The 26,579-nt window shown below is 34.3% G+C and overlaps 1 protein-coding gene across 1 annotated transcript in view; it reads left to right on the top strand.

Annotated features, from left to right (window-relative positions):
* Window positions 1-26,579, top strand: part of TET2 (tet methylcytosine dioxygenase 2) — a 141,745-nt gene that overhangs the window by 109,431 nt on the left and 5,735 nt on the right. Inside the window, exons 7-10 of the mRNA XM_032631827.1 lie at window positions 12,020-12,170; window positions 14,115-14,204; window positions 22,602-22,739; window positions 25,268-25,622. Of these exons, the coding sequence (XP_032487718.1) occupies window positions 12,020-12,170; window positions 14,115-14,204; window positions 22,602-22,739; window positions 25,268-25,622 (734 nt within the window). The remainder of the gene's footprint in view (window positions 1-12,019; window positions 12,171-14,114; window positions 14,205-22,601; window positions 22,740-25,267; window positions 25,623-26,579) is intronic.

The following is a 26,579-nucleotide window of genomic DNA, read 5'->3' as shown; positions in this document are numbered from 1 at the left end:
AATCAAAATCACTTCCACTTTTACTGCTACTAAATAATCAAGAAATTAGTGGCTATGGATGGGCATTATTTTCGAGGAATATGAAAATTTGGAATAGGAGAGCAAGGTATACAGTTAAATATATTTAATGCATCCAAGTGCTGGTATGGTTTTGTTTGTGTTTTTTGTTTTTTAACCTTATCTACCTGCAGGAAGTTTACATCTTCACTTGGAGAAAGCTTAACTTTTTATTTTCCTTCTGCTATGCTATTCTTGTATATCATTAAAAGAATACAGGAAAATTCACAGTGCTGCACTGAAATCCTATGTAGCTATTTTACTCACAGTCGGTACTAAAATAATTTTAATATTGCACTTTTTTCTTAGTTTTTTAAATTTTTTTGGCTGCGTCGGGTCTTAGTTGAGGCATGCGGGATCTTTGGTTGTGGCGCGGCCTTCCCTCTAGTTGTGGCGTGCAGGTTTTCTCTTCTCTAGTTGTGGTTCTTGGGCTCTAGGCCACGTGGGCTCTGTAGTTCGCGGCACACAGGGCCTCCCGCTGAGGCACGCGAGCTCAGTAGTCATGGTGCGCGGGCTTCTCTAGTTGCCGCGCACGGGCTCAGTCACCCCGCGGCACGTGGGATCTTAGTTCCCTGACCAGGGATCGAACCTGCGTCCCCTACATTGGAAGGCGATTCTTTACCACTGGACCACCGGGGAAGTCCCTGCACTTCCTCCTTTAGTCACCTTTCTTCTGCGTCCACCAAACTACAAAAGAGTTAACTGAGCTTATGGAAATATTGTGCTGCTCACTGCAACAATCCATTGCTAACCAAATTTGTCCTTTTGCTGACTATTACTCTAACTGGTACGGTTTTACTGTATATTAACATAGGTTCTCCCTCTGGGTCATTGGGGGTGGGTAGGGAGGGTTGCAAATCAACTATAAATAATCTGTTTAGGAAAGTTATTTTTCCTATATGAAAGTGTGGCTTGGCTTTCTATGATAGTTATGATCCCAAAATGTCATGGTGTGTACCTCAAGGCCATCAACCCACTTTTACAAATGATAGGTTGGAAGTTAGAAGTGGCTGATTCATAAGACATGACTCAAACTTGTGATTGACTGCTTTAGGTATAAAGTAATATTCCATTTACCCTAACATTCCTTGTTTCTCCTTGAAAAAAAATGTATTTAGGTGTCTTTAATCAGAAAGAAAATGAAAGTTAAGGCATCTTGAGCTGATGTTGGTGATAGCATTTTTCTCAGGAATTCAGCGACACTGCCTTGTTTTTGTAAAGCAGACTTCCTCTTAGACTTGGTAGCTGGAACTTCTAAACCACCAAAGAACTTCTTGTGAAAATGACATTTGTTTTATTTAAATTTCTTGAAGTTTCTTGCAAACTATATTTCACATTCTTTGTAATTGATGTAATTTTTATTAATATTATACATCTTTGTTATTTTTCCCCTGAGGCTTTTCTTTGATTCCTATAAATGCCATTGTCTGAAATAGAATTTCTTTCTATATGTCAGATTCTATGTTAAGAACTTTCCTAAATTATGTTATTTTGCATTTGAAAACCATGAATGATGATTGGACCAGGGTCTAAGAAAAATTAATAGGGACAAGAACAAAACTATTAAAAGATGTGCTTCAAATATTGACATTTTAAAGGCCAATCTGTATACTTTTGCTTAACTTTGTCTATAATTTCAAGATAAAGATGAGTAGTTATTTAGATGAAGTTCCAGCTTTGAGCTACCTATACTTAGAGCAAGTTTCCAGAAACAAAAAATATACTTGAGGTACATGATTCAAATAGACACTTAACCAATGGCAATAGAGACTTCACTCGGATATAGCTTTTGAAGTTTCTTCTACCCTATAAAATAAGTTTTATTTCTGGAAAAAGTTAAAATTATGATTTTTTTGTGAAGAATGGAGGGTAATCTCAAATTGGGGCTGCTGACTCATTTTAATATTGAAAGCTGTGGGACCCTCATCACTGGGTTCTTATAAATCCCAGTGCCCACATGCACCATAACCACCCACTGTGAGTCCAGAAAAGAACTCCGAGAGCATCTTCCAGTGGGAAAATCAAAACGGATTTTTACATTTCCTTTGAGCCCAGCCAGCTGTTTCTCCTTTAAAGATTTCCCTTTGAGATTTTTATTTTATGACCAAGCCTAACCAATAATTTTTTGGCAAGTATGAGTTGTGGGAGTGTATCTGTCATTATAAGGAAGTCAAAGCCAGAAATGTCTCTGCCATGCTGGGTGATATTAAACTTTTAAAGAAACTTTATATTATAAAAATTTTCCAATATACGTAAATGGAGGAGTGCAGTATATTTATCAACATTTTGCCTATACTATTCCATATATTCTGTGCCCCCCCCACTTCCTAACCCCATCCCCACCAGTGTTTTAAAGCAAAACGGAGGCCATATCATCTAAGCTATGTTCACTTCAGTGTGTATCACTAACAGATAAGGACTTTGTTGTTTTACAATGTTGTAAAACAATATTAGTTTCTACTGTACAGCAAAGTGAATCAGCTATATGTATACATATATCCCCTCTTTTTTGGATTTACTTCCCGTTTAGGTCACCACAGAGCACTGAGTAGAGTTCCCTGTGCTGTACAGTAGGTTCTCATTAGTTATCTGTTTTATGCATATTAGTGTATACAAGTCAATCCCAGTCTCCCAATTCATCCCACCCTTTCTTTCCCCCGCTTGGTGTCCATGTTTTTTTCCTCTATGTCAGTGTCTCTATTTCTGCCTTGCAAACAGGTTCATCTGTACCATTTTCCTAGATTCCACATATATGCATTAATACACGATATTTGTTTTTCTCTTTCTGACTTACTTCACTCTGTATGACAGTCTCTAGGTCCATCCATGTTGCTGCAAATGGCACAATTTTGTTCCTTCTTATGGCTAGTCCATTGTATATATGTACCACATCTTCTCCATCCGTTTCTCTGTCGATGGGCGATTAGGTTGCTTCCATGACCTGGCTATTGTAAATAGTGCTGCAATGAACATTGGGGTGCGTGTGTCTTTTTGAATCATGGTTTTCTCAGGGTATATGCCCAAGGACTTTTTTTTTTTAATAAACAAAACCTAGTCACAGTGTCATTATCATTCATCTCAAAATTGAGTGATTCTTTAATATCATTTAACGTTCAGACCATGTTCAAATTCCCTAATTGGATACTGTTTCCAATGTACACATATACATATTAGATATACATATATATAAAATAAAAAAATATTGACAAAAAGAAAGTCCATATCTTACATTTGATTGAGGGTTTTGAGTAGGTCCCAGTTCATGCCTATTGTCTAGTATAGTTATTGATAGAACTTCCTTTTACTCTCAAAAGTGTCCCAGTTTGTAAGATACAGTATATGATTCACAAGGCTCTTTTACTTTATTATAGTTTCCCCTCTCTTTTTGATGAATTTATTTGTTAAAGAGACTGTATGAGTTGCTTTGTAAAATTTCTCACATTCTGGATTTGGCTGTGCACACTTGCTTAACTTGTTCCTCTGTCACCAATATCTTCCGTACACTGGTAGTTAGAGTTAAATATGTATGTATGCATGAATGTATATATTAGCAAAATGCTTCATAAGTGGTGATGAAATAATCTTAGTTCTTCATACCCATCAAGAGGGACATAATATCTGCTTTGTTCCATTTATAGTGATGTTATGAGTGTTCAGTTGAGGAGTTGTTAGCTTGATCCACCCATCGTAAAGTTTACCAGAAAACTTCTACCTAACGGTTTAGCACATCGATCGATGATTATTACCTGTTTCCATTAGTTTGCAAATTGATAATTTTCTTATTTTTTAAAGTATAAATTTGTTATGTACATTTAATTTATTTTGCTAGTTTTTCTATTCTTGCATAAGTTTAAATGGCTGATATAATTTTTAGTTTAAATTTTGTTTTTTTAAATATTTACTTATTTATTATTTTTGGCTGCATTGGGTCGTTGCTGCGTGCAGGCTTCCTCTAGTTGAGGTGAGCAGGGGCCACTCTTCATTGCAGTACATGGGCTTCTTATTGCAGTGGCTTCTCTTATTGTGGAGCACGGGCTCTAGGCACGCGGGCTTCAGTAGTTGTGACACTCAGGCTCAGTAGTTGTGGCGCACAGGCTTAGTTGCTCCACGGCATGTGGGATATTCCTGGACCAGGGATCAAACCTGTGTCCCCTGCATTGGCAGGCAGATTCTTAACCACTGTGCCACCAGGGAAGTCCCTTTTTTTTTTTTTTTTTAACAGTTAGAAGTCCAAAGAGGTTGAGAGTGTTTTTAAAAATCTGTTGTATAGGTAAATATTTTGATTACAATTTCTGATTTGTTATTTAACCATTAGCCAAATTCTGAGCCACGTTAAAATTAGGCTGCAATGTAAAAATTCTAACAATATTTGAAAGGCCCCTATAAAACTAAAGGTGCCTTTTTAGAAGCCACTTCATATAGGAAATCACCTTGAAGTCATTTTGTTATGTGTGAATTTTTTCAATTTCTATATAATTCACACACCATAAAATTCACCCTTTTAAAGTATACAGTACAGTGCATTAGTATATTCACAAAGTTGTACAACATTTTCATTGCTTCCAAAAGGAAACCTCAAAGCCATTAGGCAATCACTTCCCATTCTCCTCCCCCCTTAAATGGCAACTACTAATCAACATTCTATCTCTATAGATTTGTCTTTTCTGGGCTTTTCATATTAATAGAATCATACAACATTTAATCTGTCTGGCCTCTTTCACTTAGCATAATTTTTTTAAATTTTATTGGAGTATAGTTGATTTCCAATGTTGTGTTAGTTTCAGGTGTACAGCATAGTGATTCAGTTATACGTATACATATATTCATTCTTTCTCAGGTTCTTTTCCCATATAGGTTATTACAGTTTATTCATTCTTTTTCAGATTCTTTTCCCATATTGAGTAGAGTTTCCTGTGCTATACAGTAGATCCTTGTTGGTTATCCATTTTGTATATAGTAGTGTGTATATGTTCATCCCAAGCTCCTAATTTATCCCTCCCCCCAGCCACGTTTCCTCTTTGGTCTCCAAAAGTTTGTTTTCAAAATCTGAGTTTGCTTCTGTTTTGTAAATCATTTTTTAAATATTCCACATATGAGTGATATCATACGATATTTATCTGACTTACTTCACTTAGCATGATAATCTCTAGGTCCACCCATGTTGCTGCAAATGCCATTATTTTGTTCTGTTTTATGGCTGAGTAATATTCCATTGTATATATGTACCACATCTTTATCCATTCCTCTGTCGATGGGCATTTAGGTTGCTTCCGTGTCTTGGCTATTGTAAATTGTGCTGCAGTGAACACTGGGGTGCATGTATCTTTTCAAATTATGGTTTCCTCTGGATACATGCCAAGAAGTGGGATCACTGGCTCATATGGTAGTTCTATTTTTAGTTTTTTAAGGAACTTCCATACTGTTCTCCATAGTGGCTATACCAATTTACATTCCCACCAACTGTATGAGGGTTCCCTTTTCTCCCCACCCTCTCCAGCATTTATTGTTTGTAGATTTTTTGATGATGGCCATTCTGACTTGTGTGAGGTGATACCTCATTGTAGTTTTGATTTGCATTTCTCTGATAATTAGTGATGTTGAGCATCTTTTCATGTGCTTTTTGGCCATCTGTATGTCTTCTGTGGAGAAGTGTCTATTTAGATCTTCTGCCAACTTTTTGATTGCATTGTTTTTTTGACATAGAGCTTCATGAGTTGTTTGTATATTTTGAAGGTTAATTCCTTGTTGTCGCTTTGTTTGCAAATATCAGTATTTTCTCCCATTCTGTGGGTTGTCTTTTTGTTTCGTTTATGGCTTCCTTTACTGTGCAGAAGATTTTAAGTTTAATTAGGTCCCATTTGTTTATTTTTGTTTTTATTTTCATTACTCTAGGAGGTTAATCAAAAAAAGATGTTGCTGCAATTTATGTCAAAGAGTGTTCTGCCTCTGTTTTCCTCTAACAGTTTTATAGTGTCCAGCCTTACATTTAGGTCTTTGATCCATTTTGAGTTTATTTCTGTGTATGGTGTTAGAGAATGTTCTAATATCCTTCTTTTACATGTAGCTTTCCAGTTTTCCCAGCATGACTTATCGAAGAGACTGTCTTTTCTCCATTGTATATTCTTGCCTCCTTTGTCATAGATTAATTGGCCATAGGTGCATGGGTTTATTTCTATTCCATTGATCTATATTTCTGTTTTTGTGCCAGTACCAAACTGTTTTGATGACTGTAGCTTTGTAATACAGTCCGAAGTCAGGGAGTCTGATTCCTCTAGCTTCATTTTTCTTTCTCAGGATTGCTTTGGCTATTCGGGGTCTTTTGTGTTTCCATACAAATTTAAAAATTTTTTGTTCTAGTTCTGTGAAAAATGCCATTGGTAATTTGATAGAGATTGCATTGAATCTGTTTATTGCCTTGGGTAGTATAGTCATTTTCACAATATTGATTCTTCCAATCCAAGAACATGGTATATCTCTCCATCTGTTTGTATCATCTTCGATTTCTTTCATCAGCATCTTATAGTTTTCAGAGTACAGGTCTTTTGCCTCCTTAGGTAAATTTATTCCTACATATTTTATTCATAGGTCTTTATAATGTTTTAAAGTTTTGTCCATGTCATAACATTAGTCAGTACTTTATTCCTTTTTATGGCTGAATAATATTCCATTGCATATATGTGTACCACATTTTCTTTGTTCATCAGTTCATGGACATTTTAGTTATTTCCACTTTTTGGTTATATGAATAATGCTGCTATGAATATCTCTGTACAGGTTTCTGTATAGATATACATTTTCAGTTCTCTTGGGTGTATACCTAGGAGTGACAATTTTGGTCATATGGTAACTATGCTTAACTTTTTGAGGAACTGCCAAACTGTTTTCCAAAACAGCTGCACCACTCTTCATGCCTACCAACAATATATGGAGGTTCTGATGTTTCCACATTTTCACCAAAACTACTTATTGGCTGCCTTTATTTATTTATTTTACTTATTATACCCCTTCCAGTGGGTATAATGTGTATCTCATGGTTTTGATTTGCATTTCCCTAATGAGTGATAATGTTAGTCATTATTTCATTTGCTATTGGCTATTCGTATATCTTCGTTGAAGAAATCCTTTCTTAAATCTTTGCTCCTTTTTAAATTAGTTTTTGAGTTATAAGAGTTCTTTATATATTCTGGATACTAGAACTCATCAGATACATGGTTTGCAGATATTTTCTCATTCTGTAGGTTGTCTCTTCATTTGATGATATCCTTGAAGCACAAAAGTTTTAAATTTTGATGAAGTCAGTTTTTTTAAATTAACTGCTTGTACTTTCAGTGTCATATTTAAGAAATCATTGCCTAATCCAGGGTATTAAAGATTTACCCCAATGTTTTCTTCCCAGAGTATTATAGTTTTAGCTCTTCCATTTAGGTCTTTGTTCACTGTTATGATGTGAGATAAGAGTTCAACTTCATTTTTTTGCATGTGACTATCCAGTTGTCTCAGCACCATTTGTTGAAGAGACTGTTTTTTCCATATTGAATGGTCTTCTCATTCTTGTTGAAAATTGACAAAGATGTATGTGTCATTTCAGGATTCTTCTATTCCATTAATTTACATATCTATCCTTATGCCAATACTACATGTTGTTGATTGCTGTAGTTGCTATAGTAAGTTTTGAAGTTGGGCTGTATAAATCTTCCAACTGTTTTTCTTTTGCAGGATCTTTACAGTATCCTACAGGATACTCTGGGTCCTTTTCATGTCCCTATGAATTTTAGGATGAACTTAATAATTTCCCCATCTGGGATTTTGACAGAGGTTCTGTTGAATCAGCAAATTAATTGGGAAGTGTTGACATCTTAACAATATTAAGTCTTCCTGTTTATTAGCATAGGATGTCTTTACATTTATTTAGGTTTTTAATTTCTTTCAATGATGTTTTATAGTTTTCAGTGTACAAGTCCTACACGTCTTTTGTCAAATTTCTAAATATTTTATTCTTTTTGATGCTGTTTTAAGTAGAATTGTTTTTATTTTTTTTTGGATTGTTCATTGCCAGGATACACTTACACAGTTCAGTTTTATATATTAATCTTATATCCTACAAGCTTATTTAACTAGTTTATTAGTGCCAAATTTTTTTGGTGGATTCCTTAGGATTTATACATACAAAATCATGTCATCTACAAATAGAGATAGTTTAATTTCTTCATTTCCAATCTAGGTGTCTACTTTTTTCTTTTTTTTTTTTTTTTAATGCTTTTGCATAATTTCCCTGGCTACAACCTACAGTAGATATTGAACAGAATTAGCAACAGCAAGCAGCTATTGCTTGTCTCTGATTTCTTTCAGCTTTTCACCATTAGGTATGATGCTAAATGTAGGGTTTTTGTAAATGTTCTTTGTCAGGTTGAGGAAGATTTTTTTTTCTATTCTTAGGTTGAGTATTTTTATCATGAAAGGGTGTTGTACTTTTCTCAAATGCTTTTTTTGCATTTCACTTCGTTAATGTGGTATTTCATATTGATTGATTTTTATACATTGGACCAACACTGCACTTATGGGATAGATATTACTTGGCCATAATGTATACTTTTTGTATATGTTGCTGGATTCCATTTGCTAGTATCTTATTGAGGATTTTTTCATCTATATTGATAAGGGATGTTGGTCTATAGTTTTCTTGTGATGTCTTTGTTTTTGGTTTCAGAGTAATACTGGATTCATAGAATACATTGAAAAGGGTTCCCTCATATTATTTGGAAGAATTTGTAAAGGATTGGGGCTAATTTTTTAAATGTTCGGTGGAATTCACCAGCAAAATCATGTACTCCTGGGCTTATCCTCGTGGGAAGTTTTTTGATTACTAATTCAGTCTTTTTGTTATAGGTCTATTCAGATTTTCTATTTCTTCTTGAGTCAGTTTCAGTAGTTTGTGCTTTCTGGGAATTTGTCCATTTCATCTAAGTTATCTAACCTGTTGATAGATCATTTTTATAGTATTCCCTTATAATGCTTTTTATAAGGTCATTGGTAGTATCCTCTGTTTCATTTCTAATTTTTTAGTAATTTGGGTCTTCTCTCTTCTTCTTGGTCAGTCTAGCTAGTTTTGTCTACCAAGACCTCAGGCAGCCCCAGTGTTCAACAATTGCCTCTGACTATTTTCAACAAATATCTCCAGTGGGGAAAGGGCTATATACAATAGGTGAACTCCAAGTCAGATCAAATGAAGAAAGCCTTGCCAGTGGTGTCTTCTAGACAACTGCCAAATAGGTAAAATAATGACATTTCTCTAGGAATGGGGCTTTGGAGGATATCCAGCCTAATTCTGCCCTCTCCAGTGGTTGCCAACCTGCTGATTTTCACCATAAATGTGGGCTGTTGGTTTTCAAGGGTGTCGTGGAGTTCTGGGGACAGTGGAAATAGGGCAAGTTAAAACACTGTAAAGCTTAGCTTCTTACCAAAATTTCATTGCCTTTCTTGAAGAAATGCTTCCAGGACTGCTGCAAGTCTTTTGTTAATTTCCATATTTCTGAAGAGTTGATTCTGACCATATTTACCAGGTTTCCTTTTGCTTTTGTGGAGGAGGGTATTTTCAGAGATCCTTATTCTGCCGTTTTTGCTGACATCTGTAAAATTGTAACTTCTAATTATAACATTCCTTCTACATTTATTAGACGGAATTCTTTAAAGAACTTTTCATTATCAACTGTTTGGTTACCATTAAATATAATTTGTAAACAAATGACAGAATAATGCATGGTAAGTATCTTTAGTTGTGAAATTTCAAAATAGTGATTTGGTGCCTTTGTAACCATCCAAAAATGATCAGTTAGTTTTTTCTTTCTTTTTGGTATCATTATCAACTCATTTGAAAAAAAGAACCCTCATGAATTTTAACCTACATTCATTTCAATGAGAAATGATATTTAGAGATCACAGTATGTGTCCAGATGTGCCCATTGCTACAAAGATATTACTTTAGGCATTTTCAGTGGACTGATATAGGAAGTAATTTTTTTTTGAAAGAGAAAATTTGAGCTTTTTAATTCATATCGTGAGTTCATACTATTTCTTGTTCATAGGATTTTACAAGATATTTACTTATCTTTAGACTTATTTTATCTTACACTGAAATTCTTATTTTTGACATTAATAATGATTTCTTCATGTCACAACATACATAAGTAATTTCAAAATAATATCATTACTACAAATAAGACTACTGCTGTCCAATGAGGTCAGGAGAGCCATACATAAACAAACGATCCACTTCTTAACATGTATCCAAAGGAAATGAAATCATTATCTCAAAGGGATATCTGCATTCCAGTTGCAGCATTATTCATGGTAACCAAGGTGTGGAGACAACCTAAGTGTCCATCAATGGATAAATGGATAAAAATGTGGTTTGTGAACACACGCAGAGGAATATTATTCAGCTTTTAAAAAAGGAAATCTTGCCATTTTCGACAACATGGATGAATCTGGAGGGGATTATACTAAATGAAATAAGCCAGACAGAAAAAGACAGATACCTGATATTACTTATATGTGGAATCAAAAACAAAAGTCAAACTCAGAAACAGAGTAGAAAAGTTGTGAGAGGCTGGGCGATGAGGGAAATAGGGAGAGGTTGGTAAAAGGATATATTTAATCTTTCAGTTATAAAATGAGTAAGGTCTGAGGATCTAATGACTATAGTTGATAACACCTTACTATATAACTGAAATTTGCTAAAAGAGTTGAACTTAAATGTTCATTGCAAGAAAAAAAAATATGTGAGGTGATAGATGTGTTAATTAATTTGATGGGAAAATCCTTTCATAATATATGCTTGTATCAAATCATCATGTTGTATACTTTAAATATCTTAGTTTTATTTGTCAATTATACCTCAATACAGCTGTGAAAAAATACCTACTGAATATAGTTTTCCTAGTGGGTTGTTTTATCCTGTTTTTAATGTTTGGTTTCTTTGTTTGTCTGTTTATTGCCCTTAGGATATAACTGACTTGGGATGTGAAGTCACAATACTGTATTTTAGCTAAAAACTAGAAAGCACTCAAATGCCCATCAATGGTGGAATGATTAATTTGTGGCATATCCATATAAAAGAAACTGTACTCAGTGAATAAATACATCAATATAAAGTATAACTACATGCAACATTGTGGATAGATATTCCAAACAATGTTGAAGAAAAGAAGACACAAATAAGCTTATACTAGATAACTGCATATACGTGTATTGTTATGTATGTATGTGTGTATGTATATGTGTACATATATGTACATATACAGTTTTGCCTGTTTTTATACTGCAGTATAGAAGTATATAGCATACTATATGTAGTATAAAAATAGTCAAAACTATACATATGTGTGTGTACTATACTATACGTTGTATAAAAATGGGCAAAACTATATATATATACACACACATTTATATACACACATAAACACTAAATTCAGTAGGTTTATAGTATATATAGTATAAAAATAGGCATATATATACATACATACACTATATTCAGTAGGAATATAGTATATTTTATATAGGATAAAAGTAGGCAGAGCTAATCTCTTCTGACAGAAGTTACTGTTAGGAGGACAATGCCTGGAAGGAAATATAAGATGGGATTTAGGGGTGCAAGTATATGTTTTGTTTCTTAGTTTGAGTGGCACTCACTTGTGTATGTTTCATTTGTGAGTGATTAGAAGCTATAAAATTATGTGTACTTTCTCTGTGTATATTATACTACAATAAAATATTTGTTCAAGTTGTCTTTTAAAGCCAATCGAAAATAGTTCTTTTCTAATGTGATTGTGGCACAGCTTAATATAGAGTTAGACTTCTTTCAAAACTATTTGCATTCATTTTGGAATGTAGACACCCAGAATATGAGATTGATAGCCTGGACAGTGCTATCCATAGTCATGAACTTGGTTCTTTGATTTCTCAGGAGAACGTGTGCCTGTCAGGGGCTGGACCCAGAGACCTGTGGTGCCTCCTTTTCTTTTGGTTGTTCATGGAGCATGTACTACAATGGATGTAAGTTTGCCAGGAGCAAGATCCCAAGAAAATTTAAGCTGCTTGGGGATGACCCAAAAGAGGTTTGTTTACTTCCTGATGTATAATCTGTTTATTTTTCATGGAGAATTGATGAGCACAGATGAAGTGAACAATATAATATACTCAAACTCTCATTAACAGAGAATTTCATCTCAGAGATAGATCAGTAAAATTTTGGCTAAACGGTAGGCACACATAATAATATTTTATAAAATTAGCATAATAACAACCATGTGATACTAAAGTAATAAAGTTTGATCAACATAAACTATACTTATGGCCTTTTACACTTATTCTTTGTCATCTATGTAAACTCCAGAGTTTCACACAGCTGTCATTTCCATCTTAAAACTAAATATTACTACTTCAGTGTTAGAACTTTCATCTTTTGAGCCTGAATTATAGAAATCATGTTCGTGACTGCCACATTCATAAAAGTCCATTTCTAGTCACAGTTTCAACCTGTGAGATTTGATGCCTTAATGTTACTATAATAAATGCATTCAAGTAACTAAAACATATTTAGATTTTAATATAAAGGTGTAGTTGAAATAAATGAACATTGATTTCTCATTGACATCACTGGTTTTTGTCCTTCTCTAGAATATATATTTCTCAAAATATAACTTGTAGATTGGTATCACGTTTAACAACCTTTGTGTAGCATGTATTCTGGAGTATGCTAATTGAATAATCAGAAAATCTCAGTATATTTAGCATTCATATATGATCAAATTTTTAGTAAATCTATACATGTTATAATTTTCTTTCAAATTTTAAATGCAATTGAAATATGCAATTATACTATTGATATAATAATTTTTATGTCCCTTTGAAAAATTTGTTAGCTTTATTATTTGTGACTATAATAGTAAGTGGAGGTTTAATAAAGTGCAAAAGCTCTTCAAGTCATGATACAAATTTTTCATAGAATCGTAACATTTTAATAAGCTGTATTAATGTGCTAGATATCCTCTGCATAAGAAAACACAAATATTTGATAAACCTAATGAATAGCAATTTTGCCTGCTGTCTTACACTTTTAATTTTCACACTGGAGAGCATTTTCTCCACTACTTCATAAATGTTTATCACTCTTGTGTTTCATGTAAACAAATGCAGGGGATGGCTAGTGACATCCTCCCTCTGTTAGGTAGGAGGACTCCAGTCAGAAACCTCCTCACCTTCTAAAATGCAAGCAAGTATACCTCTGCCAGCTGCTTACATCTCCCAAGGTTTTTAGAGAAATATCAATGTGAAATGAGAACTTCTAAGAATGAATAGAACAACTGAGTATCATCCCCTACCATTTAAAAAAGCATATTCTTTGCTTGGGGGTGGGGGCGAATATACCTGAACATTTTTCCTCTCAAGTAAACTTTACAAAGTTTTTCATATATACCACATTATAGTTCTTAGGGTTTTATTCATATTTGAATAACATAGTAATTTTTAGTTCTATGGAGTGATCATTTCAAATTTTGTAATGCTATTTTTTATAAACATTTAAAATATAAAGATTAGAAATAGATTAAAACAAATCCTTTCAATAGCTCATCTTCCTCGGCCACTAATTGGAGAAGAATAGAGAATGTGACCTTTTAAAGACCGTATGGCTTCATTCTCCTAATCCTACTACCAGCATAGACTTACATTAATAAAATGCCAAATATCTGCATGCAAAGTAGAAAATTGATTAATCTCATGTAAATACCAAAGAGCTAGACATTTAACAGCACATACAAAAATAGGTCTATGCTTTTCACTTAGAAATAGTCACGTTAAGATGATATTTAGTTATTGGGTTGGCCAATGTTATGGGAAAACCCCAAACAAACTTTTTGGCCAAGCCGATATTTAATGAGACGGTATGTATTTGTGATTTGGATCTAAGATATAGGGGAAAAAATCTAATTGATAGCCTCTCTCATATATGGATAGAATGGATTTAGAATTTAATATGTAGAATTATTCATTTTATACAGGAAGAGAAACTGGAGTCTCATTTACAAAACCTGTCCACTCTTATGGCACCAACATACAAGAAACTTGCACCTGATGCATATAATAATCAGGTAAGTTTAAACAGTTATTGACAATGATTAGAACACTTTACTTACTCATTATTGATGGCCTATCTTTCCAAAGATATTTTTGAAGCAACAATTTTCCTTTATTTTTCTAACTTTTTCTCTTCCTAATTGTTGAAACCACTGCAGTGTTCTGTTTTTGATATATGAATATTTGATATATGAAAATTACACCATCCAAAAGAGTATATTTTTGGTCTTTTAATCTGTAAAGATAATGAGCTTTTAAGGCTCACAAGCTATTTTACCTACTAATCTTGTTCTCATATGGATAATTTTATCTCTGTAAGCAGACTTTAGTGATTAATTGCAATTATATAGCTCATACTATAGGTTCTAACCACCTGTTAACTGTTTCCACAGCAAGTCTATACATGTAAAGCTATGGGTGTACTACTTTGTAAGTGTATATACATGTGTCGAGATATGTCAGATTTTGCTAGATTTTTCCTTTTTCTTTTTCCTTTCCTATTTTCTAAGTGTGTGCTGGGTTATACCTATATGGAAGGCCAGGTGATTTGTTCAGAAATGCTCGTGAAGGAGGCAAAAGACCGTGAAGTCTACACTGTTTCAGTAACATCAACAGCAAAAGCACTAAATGAAAGCCTGTTATGAACCAGATGCTGTGTTTAGTCACTGTGGACATTAAGATGAACAATGCAGATTCTCTGTCCTTACAAAACTCCTTCCTTAGAGGAGACAGAGATATGTAAAATGCCAGCTATAGAAAAACATGATAACAGCTGGGATAGAAGTATGCACATTTCTGAAGGAACAAAAAGGTTCTCCCTGAAAGTAGAGATGTAAGGTCACAAATGGCCTTGGAGGCCATACAAAGATCTTTGAACTTTATCTTATAGGTAAGAGGCCTACCACTGGGGTGTTCTAAGTGTATATTGGGGACGGTGAGGGTGAAGTGATTTAACTTGAAAACGTCACTCAAGCCAAATAAATGAAATACAGCTTAGATTATAGAAGATTAAATTAGAGAAGTAAGCTATTGCAATCACTGGGCAAGAGACGTTAAGGTCCTAATTTAACGAAATAGCAGTAGTGATAGAGAAAATGAAATAAGTATGTGAAATATTTGGTGGAACTTATAAACTTAGTGACCAATCAGATTTGAGAACGAGCAAAAGAGAGAATTTGAGGGTCCACCAAATTTCTGGCTTGGACAGATGGTTGTATTAGTATTAGGAATCAGTGAGGAAAAGTAAGTTTGGAGGAGATAAGGAGAAGATGACAAATTTCATTTTGGACATGCTAGGTTTGACATACTTCTAGGATATTTAAAAGAAAAATCGGGAGAAAAATCCAGGTTAGCACTGTGATTTGGGAATTATCAAAATGCAGGAAGTAGTTAGTAGTAAATACAATTTTTCAGAGTGAAAATTACAAAGAGGAGAAGGGGCTAATGATTTTAATATTTAACATTTTAGGGGTGAGTGGGGGAAGAGAAACCAGTGAAGGAAGGACTGGGGGTAGGAGCAATGGAATAGGAGAGGTTAAAGATTTAAGAGGAAGAGGAAGATTGATAGATGGAGGAAAGCTTGAGGTGATGAGAAGGTATTCAGAACAGAGTACACAGCAGTATGGGTACGGGAAAGCATGAAGTATGACACATTTTGCAAACATTGTCATTTACTTAATAATGTTAAAGACTCTATAAGGGGACTAGATTTGTCTACATAGCAGAGACAGACAGGGCACCAATTCTAGTCAACAATTTAGGTATTCTTGTTTCCATTGTGGACATTTTCCCCAAACCTCAATTTTTTTTTTTTTTAAGTGGGAGCAAAGGAGGCAACTTTAATAATGACTGTCTCTTTATAAGTTGTTTTATGTCACAACCTAGATATTTAGAGATATATGTTAATGTCTATGAAAATTATTTTAAATGCTATTAATAACAGTGGGATTAATATTGTTATTTTTACAACCTTACCTATTTTAATCAGTGTCACAGAAAAGTATAAGGAATGGTTTGCTACCGTTGTAAAATAATTCTGGTGAGCAAAATAATAAATCAAGCTATAAAAAGAAAAAATAAATTGAGTCTATGTTGCTAGATTTCAAGTTTGGCCATTTTCTGTTGAGTGAATATTTTATAGGGGATATTAATCAAATGGCTTTAACTGGGGAAAGGAACAGAACAACAAGCATTGATGTTCTTACTCCTTTGATTCCTATTATAGACTGTCTCATACAAACTTGATTATCTAAGCATTTATATTCTACACTATTACTTTTTGTTTGGAGTATTTTATGCATTTCCTGAACCTGGAATATCTAAAATATGAAGGTACCCCAAGTTTTTAATTTATAACAAGATGATTAGGTATAATTCCTTAGATGTGTTTTAATATTTGTATATGAGTAAATGTGTAGATAGATACACTAAACAATTGGCATGAAGTTTCAGTTAAGCAAGATGAATAAGGTCGACAGATCTGCTGTACAATCGTACCTATAGTCAACGATAATGTACATTTAAAAATTTGTTAAAAGTGTAGCTCTCATGTTAAGTGTTCTTACCACAATAAAATAAAATTTAAATACATACATACATTCATACATTAAAAAATAAATGTAATGTCTATATAAACTAAATCAACTAATGGCTAAGAACGAATAAGGTGTTTTTTATATTGCATGGTAGGTACTACTGGAAAGTTTATCCATATGTCTTAACATGGTTTAGAGACCCCAGAAAACAGCCACGTGATCTTTTCCTACAGTATACATAACACATCAAGGTTATAGGTGCTGTGGAAGTCTACTATTTGGTATTTGCCTCCTTCCCCCAACTGAATATAGTACCTTTATTTCTCATATATGAATGTTCTTCTTTGCTTTGTTCCTTGATTTCATAAAGTCTTATTGCTGAAGTTAAGCTTCATTGGGTCTTCACAGCATTTCTTCTGTTAGCTCCATGGAATTAGAATATAGGTTTTCTTAACTTAAATATCCTTTATATCTATCCAGTAGAGTTATATTTCTCTATCTTTTCTATGGTTATCGTACCATTAAACTTTAGGACTGAATTAGCAGGCTCAAATCTCAAAATCATGTGCTTTCGTCATGTGTGGAGATGATGACATTTTAAACCAAGAAAACTTTCTTTGACAATGGAAATATTTTCTGTCTACACTGTTCAGAACGGTAGTTACTAGCTGCATGTGGTTACTGAACACTTGATATGTGGTTAGTGCAATTGAGTTAATGAACTTTTCATTTTAATTAATTTAAATTTAAATTGCTACATGTGGGGAGTAGCTGCCGTATTGAACAGCACAGATTTACACCATCAGAGAGCCATGCACTTAGAACTGTCTTCCAGACATAGAGATAAATTTCCAGTAATCCATTCACAGACCCCTGCATGGTATTTCTTATGAGATGGCATGAGTCTAAGGACCAGCTAGATTTTGTATACATTTTTATTCAAGGAACAGAATAAAGCTAACTAGATCACATCATCGCACAATATTATTACACTAATATATGTGTAATTAGAGTCCCAAAAGGAGGACAGAAAAATATTTTTAAGTATAATCACCATTTTTCAAATTTGTTCAAAACTATAAACCCATCCATCCCAGAAGCTCAGCAAGCCCCAAATGGTACCGGGGGGTGGGGGGAGATATTAAGAAACTATATAAAATTGCATTAAAATCAACTTGCTTACAGTGATTAAGAGAAAATGTGAAAAGTAGATGGGGGAAAAAAGACATTACTTATAGGGAAAAAAATGGATGACACACACACAAGACTTAAAGTCTGAGAAAGATGCAAGAAAAAAGAGGAAAACCAACCTTAAAGTACAGAAAGAAAGAAAAAAAAAGACTATCAATCTACAAATCTATAACCAGTAAAAACAACTCTCAAAAGTGAAGGCAAAAATAAAGATTTTTTTTTTCAGGCATACAAAAGCTGAAATAATTTACCACCACCGGCAGACAAAAACTTCAAAAATGTTAAAGGAAGCCCTCTGATAGAAAGAAAAATGATACGATAGAAATCTAGATTGGCAAAAAGGAATGAAAACATCATAAATAGTAGATATGCGAGTAAAAAGACTTTTTCCCCTTATTAGAAAATTTCTTTACAAGATAGTTTATTTTAAAATATATTAAAAATGTAATTTAAGGTTTATAACATATAAAAATAGCACAGAGGCTTGGGGATTGGAAGTATACTGTTGTAAGATTCTTATGTCATATATGGATGGAATGGTATATTACTTGAATATAGACTGTACACTACACTGTAAACCTTAAAGCAGGCAGCCACTAACAAAAAATGTATAACTAATCCCCCAGTAAAGAGATGAGAATGGAATTAATCCCAAAACATATTTTAAAATATGGAACTAAAAGAAAACTAAAACAAAACAAATAGCAAATGGTATATTTAATCCCAGCCATATCAAAAACCACATTAAATATAAATTTTTTTAACACTCCCAATTAAAAGGCAGAGCTTGTGATATTGAATAATCACATTGATACAGAACAATTGTGATATTTAAAAAAGCAAGAACCAAGAAATACCATGCTTGGGCTTCCCTGGTGGTGCAGTGGTTGAGAGTCCGCCTGCCGATGCAGGGGACACGGGTTCATGCCCCGGTCTGGGAAGATCCCAGATGCCACAGAGCGTCTAGGCCCGTGAGCCATGGCCGCTGAGCCTGCGCGTCCGGAGCCTGTGCTCCACAACGGGAGAGGCCACAACAGTGAGAGGCCCGTGTACTGCCAAAAAAAAAAAGAAAGAAAGAAAAAAGAAATACCGTGCTAATGTCAATCAGAAGAAAGCTGGAGTGATATTAATAGCAAAGTAGATTTCATAGCAAAGAATATTATAAAGAGGGTCATTTTATAATGATAAAAAGGTCAGTTTAGCAAGAGAATATGATGATCCTAAGTATGCATCTAATAATAGCTTTAAATTTTATTAAACAAAAACTGATACAACTAAAAACAAACAAAGCTACAGATAGAGTCAGTTTTCAATATATCTCTCTCAAACCATTAGAACAAGTAGACAGAAAATTAGTAAAGGAACAGAAGACTTGAACAACACTTTTAACGAAATTGATGTTATGTATAGAACTCCCCATGCAATGACAGAATTAACATTATTTTCAAATATACAAGGATGATTTACTAAAATAGTTTATATTCTGGGTCATGAAACAAGTATTGATAAATTTAAAAGCCAAAAAATATGTTCTCTGATCACAATGAAATTAAATTGAAAATCTGTACCAGAAGGATACCTACAAAATCCCTAAATATCTGGAAACTTAGCGACTTATTTCTAAATGACCTATGGGCCAAAGAATAAATCACAAGGGAGAAAGTATTTCAAACTGAATGAAGATGAAGATGTGACACTGAAATTTGTGGGATGCAGCTATGAAGCTTACTTAGAGAAAGATTTATAGCATTGAACATTTATATCAGAAATGTTATATAAAGTCTCAAATCAATGATCTATGTTTATATCCTATGAAGCTTGGAAAAAGAGAACTTTAGCCATATAAAAGGCAGAAAGAAGGAAAAACTAAAGGTAAGAACAGAAATCAATGAAATAGAATACAGAAAATAGAATATATCAGTGAAACCAAAAGCTAGTACTTTTAGTCAATTTGTTCAAGAACAAATGAGAAGGTACAAATTGTCAATATCAAGAATTAAAGATGAGACACCATTACATATCCTACAGATGGTAAAAGAATAAGAATGAAAACATTATTAAAATTTTATGAAAAGAAATGACTTAGATGAAATGGGCAAAGTCCTTGAAAGGCACAAATTACTGAAGCTTACTAAAGAAAAAGTACCATGAATAGTCCTATATCTATTTAAAAATTGAATTTGTAATTAAAAACTTTCCCAAAAAGAAAACTCCAGGCCCAGATGATTTCCCTTCCAAATTTCACTCATTATTTAAGAAAGAAAGAATAGTTCAGTGGAAACTCTTCTAGACAGTAGCAAAGGAGTAAATACTTCCCAACTCATCCTATAAGGCTGGAAATATCCTGGTACTAAAATCAGACAAGGGCATTAAAGAAAAAGTAAAGTCCAATGATCTTCATGAATATTGATGTGAAAATTCTTAACAAAATTTCATCTAAATACATCCAACGATGTGTAAAAGGGATAATATATTATGATCAAATGGAGTTTATTTCAGGAGCAGCTGGTTCATTTAACACTCAAAGATCAATCAACGTGATTCACCATATTAACCAACATAATGGGGAAAACTATCTCAATAGATAGAGAAAAAGCATTTGACAAACTTTAACATCTATAGTAGGAAACTTTCTCAGCCTGATAAAGGGCATAGATGAAAAACCTAAAACTAACATCACACATAATGGTGAAAGAACTAAAGTGTTTAGTGTTTTTATGGTAAAGCAGCAAGTTAAAGAAGCATTTCATTCCTTAACTTGCTCAGCTAGGTGGAACTGTAATTTCTTTGCTCCATTTTGTGACATGAAACTTTTTAATGCTATTTTATTGTGATGGGATCATGCCTATTACCTAAGGTAGGCTTTGCCATCTGTGAAAACTCAGTAAATAGAAAGCTAAATTTTTTTAAAAAACACATTATACATTGGGAACAAGAAAAGCATGTCCATTCTCACCACTTCTAGTTAACATCTTTTTTTTTTAACTTCTCAAGTAGGTTTTACTATTTGTTGAAGATGTTTTCTGTGCCATATTTATAAACATAAATTTAATATACAATTGTCATACAATAATAAAAATAAATACTTTTTATCAAATGAATGTTTGCTTAAGAAAATTCAAGGGATGTTTTCAAGAATAGTTCTCATCTTGCCAGCAAGCTTTTTGTGACAACCTAATTTTTTAAATTGAGGTACAGTTGATTTACAGTATTATATGTTTCGCATGTACAACATAATGATTCACAATTGTTAAAGATTATACTCCATTTATAATTATTATAAAATGTTGGCTATATTCCTTGTGCTGTATAATATATCCTTGTATCTTATTCTATTGAACATCTAACTGGAAATTTTAGACCATGAAATAGGCAAGAAAAAGAAAATAAAAAGGATACAGATTGAATATGAAGAAATAAAACTATCCTTATTTGCAGACAACATGTGTGTGGAAAGTCCCAAAGAGTCTACCAAAAAACTTCCTAGAACTAATAAATGGTTTAGCACAGTTGCAAAATACAAAAATCGATTGTATTTCTCTATACTAGCAATAAACCATTAAAAATTGAAATGATAACCAATAACAATTAAAATAGCATCAAAAATATGAAATTCTTAATATATATCTAACAAAAATGTACAAGACCTGTGCACTGAAAACTACAAAACATTTCTGAGAGAAATTATAAAAGACCTAAATAACTGGAACGATATACCATGTTCATGGATCACAAGACTAAGTATTATTAAGATTTCAGTTTTCCCCAAATTAATCAATGGATTCAGTACATGACCTGTCAAAATCTCACCAGGTGTTCTGAAGGAATTGACAAGGTGATTCTGAAATAAATAGAAATGTAAAGAACCTGTAATAGTCAAACTTCTTTTTTAAAGAACAGAATTTGAATACCTATACTCCCTGATTTCACGATTTACTACAAATCCACATTTACTAGTAATCAAGACAGTTGATTATTGGCATATACACACATACATACACACACATACCAGCACACCATTACATAACAAAAGATCAGGATAGAGAGTCTGGAAATAGATTCAACATGTATGGTTAATTGATTTTCAACAAAGGCAATTCAATGAGATAAGTGTAAACTTTTTACCCAGCAGTGTTTGAACAGTTGGATATCCATATGGAAAAAAATTCTTTGACTCTTAATCTCACACCCTATGTAAAAATCAACTCAAAATGGATTTATTTATGTAAAATTCTAGAAAATGCAAACTACAATAATCTCTAGTGACAGAAAGCAGATCGGTAGTTGCCTGGGAACAAAGTGGGAAGCATGAATTATAAAGAGGCGTGAGGAAACTTATGGGAATGATAGATATGTACATTATTTTGATTGTGGTAGTGGTTTCATGTATGTATATGTATGTGTGTGTATATATATATATATATATAATCAAATAGTATAATAAACAGCATATATTTAAAGTGTAAGTAAATTATATCTCAGTAACACTATTAAATAACTTTACTGTGTCAAGGCATTTGCTCTATTTTGTGTCATTCCATTGTATTTGGGGATATAAAATATAATACTAAGGAACCTTTTTGACCTGCTCAGTACACAGGTCCTGTACTTTTTTGTCAAATGTGTGCCTAAAGATTTGAAATGCCTAAGTACTTCCCCAGTCACACACTCGCTTCCGTTTTTCAGATTGAATATGAACACAGAGCACCAGAGTGCCGTCTGGGTCTGAAGGAAGGCCGTCCATTCTCAGGGGTCACTGCATGTTTGGACTTCTGCGCTCATGCCCATAGAGACTTGCACAACATGCAGAATGGCAGCACATTGGTAAGTGGTGCTGAGGAGAGGTTAGCAGCATGTCCTGTTGAAGAGTAGAGGATTGGAAGTTAGCAGCATTTAGAGTAATATGTTTTCTGCCGGTGTCCCTGCAGAGAACAGTGTTTTCATGAATGATTGCTATTGCAAGGTGACCTTGTTTTGCATAACTAGTACTCTCATAACAGGTTGGCATGTCACATTAGTGGAAAACTGTACTGACAAGCATGTGAAAATCATAGAAATTCTTGGGCTTCCCTGGTGGCGCAGTGGTTGAGAGTCCGCCTGCCGAAGCAGGGGACGCGGGTTCGTGCCCCGGTCCGGGAAGATCCCACATGCCACGGAGCGGCGGGGCCCGTGAGCCATGGCCGCTGAGCCTGCGCGTCCGGAGCCTGTGCTCCGCAACGGGAGAGGCCACAACAGTGAGAGGCCCGCATACCGCAAAAAAAAAAAAAAAAAAAAAAACCATGGAAATTCTTGGTGCTAATCTAAACCAGTGACTAAGCCTCTCCAGCTACAATCAGATGCCCAAAAAAATTCTTTCAAAATTCACTGTCAGATATCTAGTAGGTTATAATCAGTTAAGCAAAAAGCCATATACGAGCTAAGGTACCAGTCCAGCCTGCAGAGAAAAGTATAAATGAAAAATGCATCGTCGATGTCACACCAACTACTACAGAAGGTTCAAAGTGCAAAAGAACCCGTTGTAACTAGTAACTACATATTACAGTGGGTAAAATGGATTGGTCCTTGTATTTGAAGGCTTTGGTAAGGGGAGAAAATGGATCCATCTTAGTGGGGAAGCAGTGTTGCGTACCATCAAAACCCAGGGTGTGGCCTTGCACCTAAAGAGATGACTCAGAGTGGAGATAAAGAATGAAAAAGCTCAAGTACAGAAACTATAAATTAATCAACCTAATGAGTTATCAACATGGATACAGGTGTAATTGAGGAAGATGACCAATGAGACCTAACATGGAAAATAGAAGGCAGGCACTATAGTTAAATTATAGTGTAGAAAAGAATTCAGAGAGATAGTAGGCAGTAGTGGAATTAATTCAAGGAATCTGGTGTGAAATTTTTGTTGAGAAACAAAGAAGGTATTGGTTTAATGGTCTAGAGCAGGGGCTGGAAAAGTTTTCTGTTAAAAGCTTTGCAAGCCACATAGGATCTTTGTCATATTCTTTGTTTGGGATTTTTTTCAATAAAAAGTTCTTTAAAAAAAAACATTCTTAGTTCACTGGCCATACAAAAACAGGCTGCAAGGCAGTTTGGCCACAGGCCCTAGTTTGCTGATTTCTGATTCAGGAGAACAAACATGAGACTTATCATCCACAATATCTAACACCATCACTCACCAGGTATTGAACACCTGCTCGTCATTTGGAGGCTCTGCTAGATTCTGGGAAGTAGAAGAAATAAATGATAGCTGGAGCTACAGTAGGTCTTGAAGATAACCAGGTTTCTCTCCAGCAAGGTGATGGAGAGTGGGCAGAGGATGAGAAAGTTTTTGATTGAAGGGGAATTTGTCTCTGATAGGTCTGTGAGGTTCTGTGAGGTGAAATGGAAAGCAGCACTAGAGAGGTAGAAGCGAGTAGGGATAAATTGTGGGAAAAGGTTACAAGTGCTCAGAGGCAAGGATTTGGGAAGACTTATGTGTACGAAGTGAAATGCTCATTTTAATACCATTGCATGTTAAACTTACTTATAAAGGTAAATCTAATGTAATCATCACATTCCTTTCAAGAGTATCTTTCAATGATTTTGTATTACCTTGGGTTTTAAATAACTGTGGTCGCATTTTCTCCGTTAATTAAAAACACTAAATACTAAAAGCTAGTATTTTAAAACCAACAAACAATCTTTCATCAAAGCCAATGTGATTGTGGCCAACAAAAGGAATAAAGTACCATCAAATTATCAAAGCAGCAGAGGTAGCTTTTTTTTTTTCTTTTCAGAAGAGAAATGAGTGAGAAGAGAAACAGTAAGTTAGATTTCATAAAGTACAGAGGGAAAAGAAAGGTAGAAGCAGTGTTAACTTAAATATTACCTGTATCAATCAAATCTTCAATTTTACATTATTTAGATTTCACTTTGGTATCCTGTGGAAATTTCTTAAACACAGTTAAGGAGAGTTAGCTGTGAGGAAAGATGTGAAATCTCTTTGTGTACAAAGTATGAGATGAGGCAAATGTGATGTTACCAAAAGCAGAGGAAGTCATTTGGTAGAGGAAACTTGTAGCTTCTTTTTGAAGCTTCTTCCCTTAGTCAGAAATGTATGTGAAGAACAGTGTCACTGCAGGTAACGGTTCCTGATAGATTCCAAAAAAAAAAAGTCAACATGAACTTGTTTATCTTGATGTACATTTTGATGCAATTTTCATTAATAACAGACAATCATGGTTTTATGGTAACAAACCAATCTGGTCCACTAGGCCAGCACCACAAATGTAAATACTGAGAAGGGAAAACACACGCACACACACACCAGCTGTCATCTGGACTGAAACTGAGTCTGTGCTGTCTTATTTCCCTGCCAGGTATGCACCCTCACTAGAGAAGACAATCGAGAAATTGGAGGAAAACCTGAGGATGAGCAGCTCCACGTTCTGCCTCTCTACAAAGTCTCTGATGTGGATGAGTTTGGGAGTGTAGAAGCTCAGGAGGAGAAAAAACGAAATGGTGCCATTCAGGTACTGAGTTCTTTTCGACGGAAAGTCAGGATGTTAGCAGAGCCAGTCAAGACATGCCGACAAAGGAAACTAGAAGCCAAGAAAGCTGCAGCTGAAAAGCTTTCCTCTTTGGAGAGCAGCACAAATAAGAATGAAAAGGAAAAGTCAGCCTCCTCTCGTACCAAACAGATTGAAACTGGAAGCCAGGTGAAACAGTTGGCAGGTAAATTTAATGTGAAGCACTGTATGTTACGTGACACGTGTTTTAAAAACGAACATTGTTAACTTTGGGAGGTTATGTTCAATCACGGTCTTAGTTCTGTACTAGAATTTTCTCTAAAGTAGCAAGGCCCAGGCTTTGTTCTTGGAGACGGTAGTGAGATGTTGCATCAGCCCCAGTGTGAGGGAGAAGTTCGGATTTTATTCTATAATAAATGGCAAAGTTTTATGGTAAGTGATATGGTGAAATTAGTGTTAATCCATCAATGACAGACAAGCCAAATTAGAGGTAGAGGAACTAATAGTTTGGAGATTGATGCAGTAAACCAAGAGTGAGGTAATAAGAGCTTGAGTTTTGGTGGTAGCAGTGAAGATATAGCAAGAGATGACAGAAGCGAATTCTTCCAAAATGAGTATCAATACAATGGTGACAAACCATTAGAATGAAGGAGAAAAAATATTTAAGGATGACTCCAAAGTTATAAGCCTAGATAATTAAAACAGTACTATTTATTGAGGTAAGTTTGAAAATAAGATTTATGAGGGAAGGCCAGGAGAGTAAGATACCTTTCTTTAGCCATGTTGAGGCTGAGGTGTACCAGGGGAATCCACATATAGCTCTTAAAAAGCTTTTACCCATCAAAATAGATCACATCTGTAGTAGTAGCAATAGAGCATTATTTATCAATGCTAGTAGATATTCTGTTTCTTGCTTTGTCTGTAGTTAATACTCTAGAAGGAGAAATCATACAATGTGATGTCCATATCCAAATTTCAGAGATGGTATTGGCCTAGCTATTAACAAAAGAAAAATGCCTGTCTTTTGCATTAGTATAATGCTCTGCTTAGAACCAACCGTCTTTGCTTCACAAAGTCAAATCTCCCTACTGATTGATTTTGCAGCTCAAGGATAAAACTAATTTAGAAAAATATGTCAAAGATGTTTAATAAACATTTGTTG

This window comes from Phocoena sinus, chromosome 5 (genome assembly GCF_008692025.1).
Source record: "Phocoena sinus isolate mPhoSin1 chromosome 5, mPhoSin1.pri, whole genome shotgun sequence".
In the NCBI taxonomy this organism is placed as follows: Eukaryota; Metazoa; Chordata; class Mammalia; order Artiodactyla; family Phocoenidae; genus Phocoena; species Phocoena sinus.
Note: the sequence above shows the minus strand (reverse complement) of the source record. Positions and strands in the feature narration are given on the sequence as shown.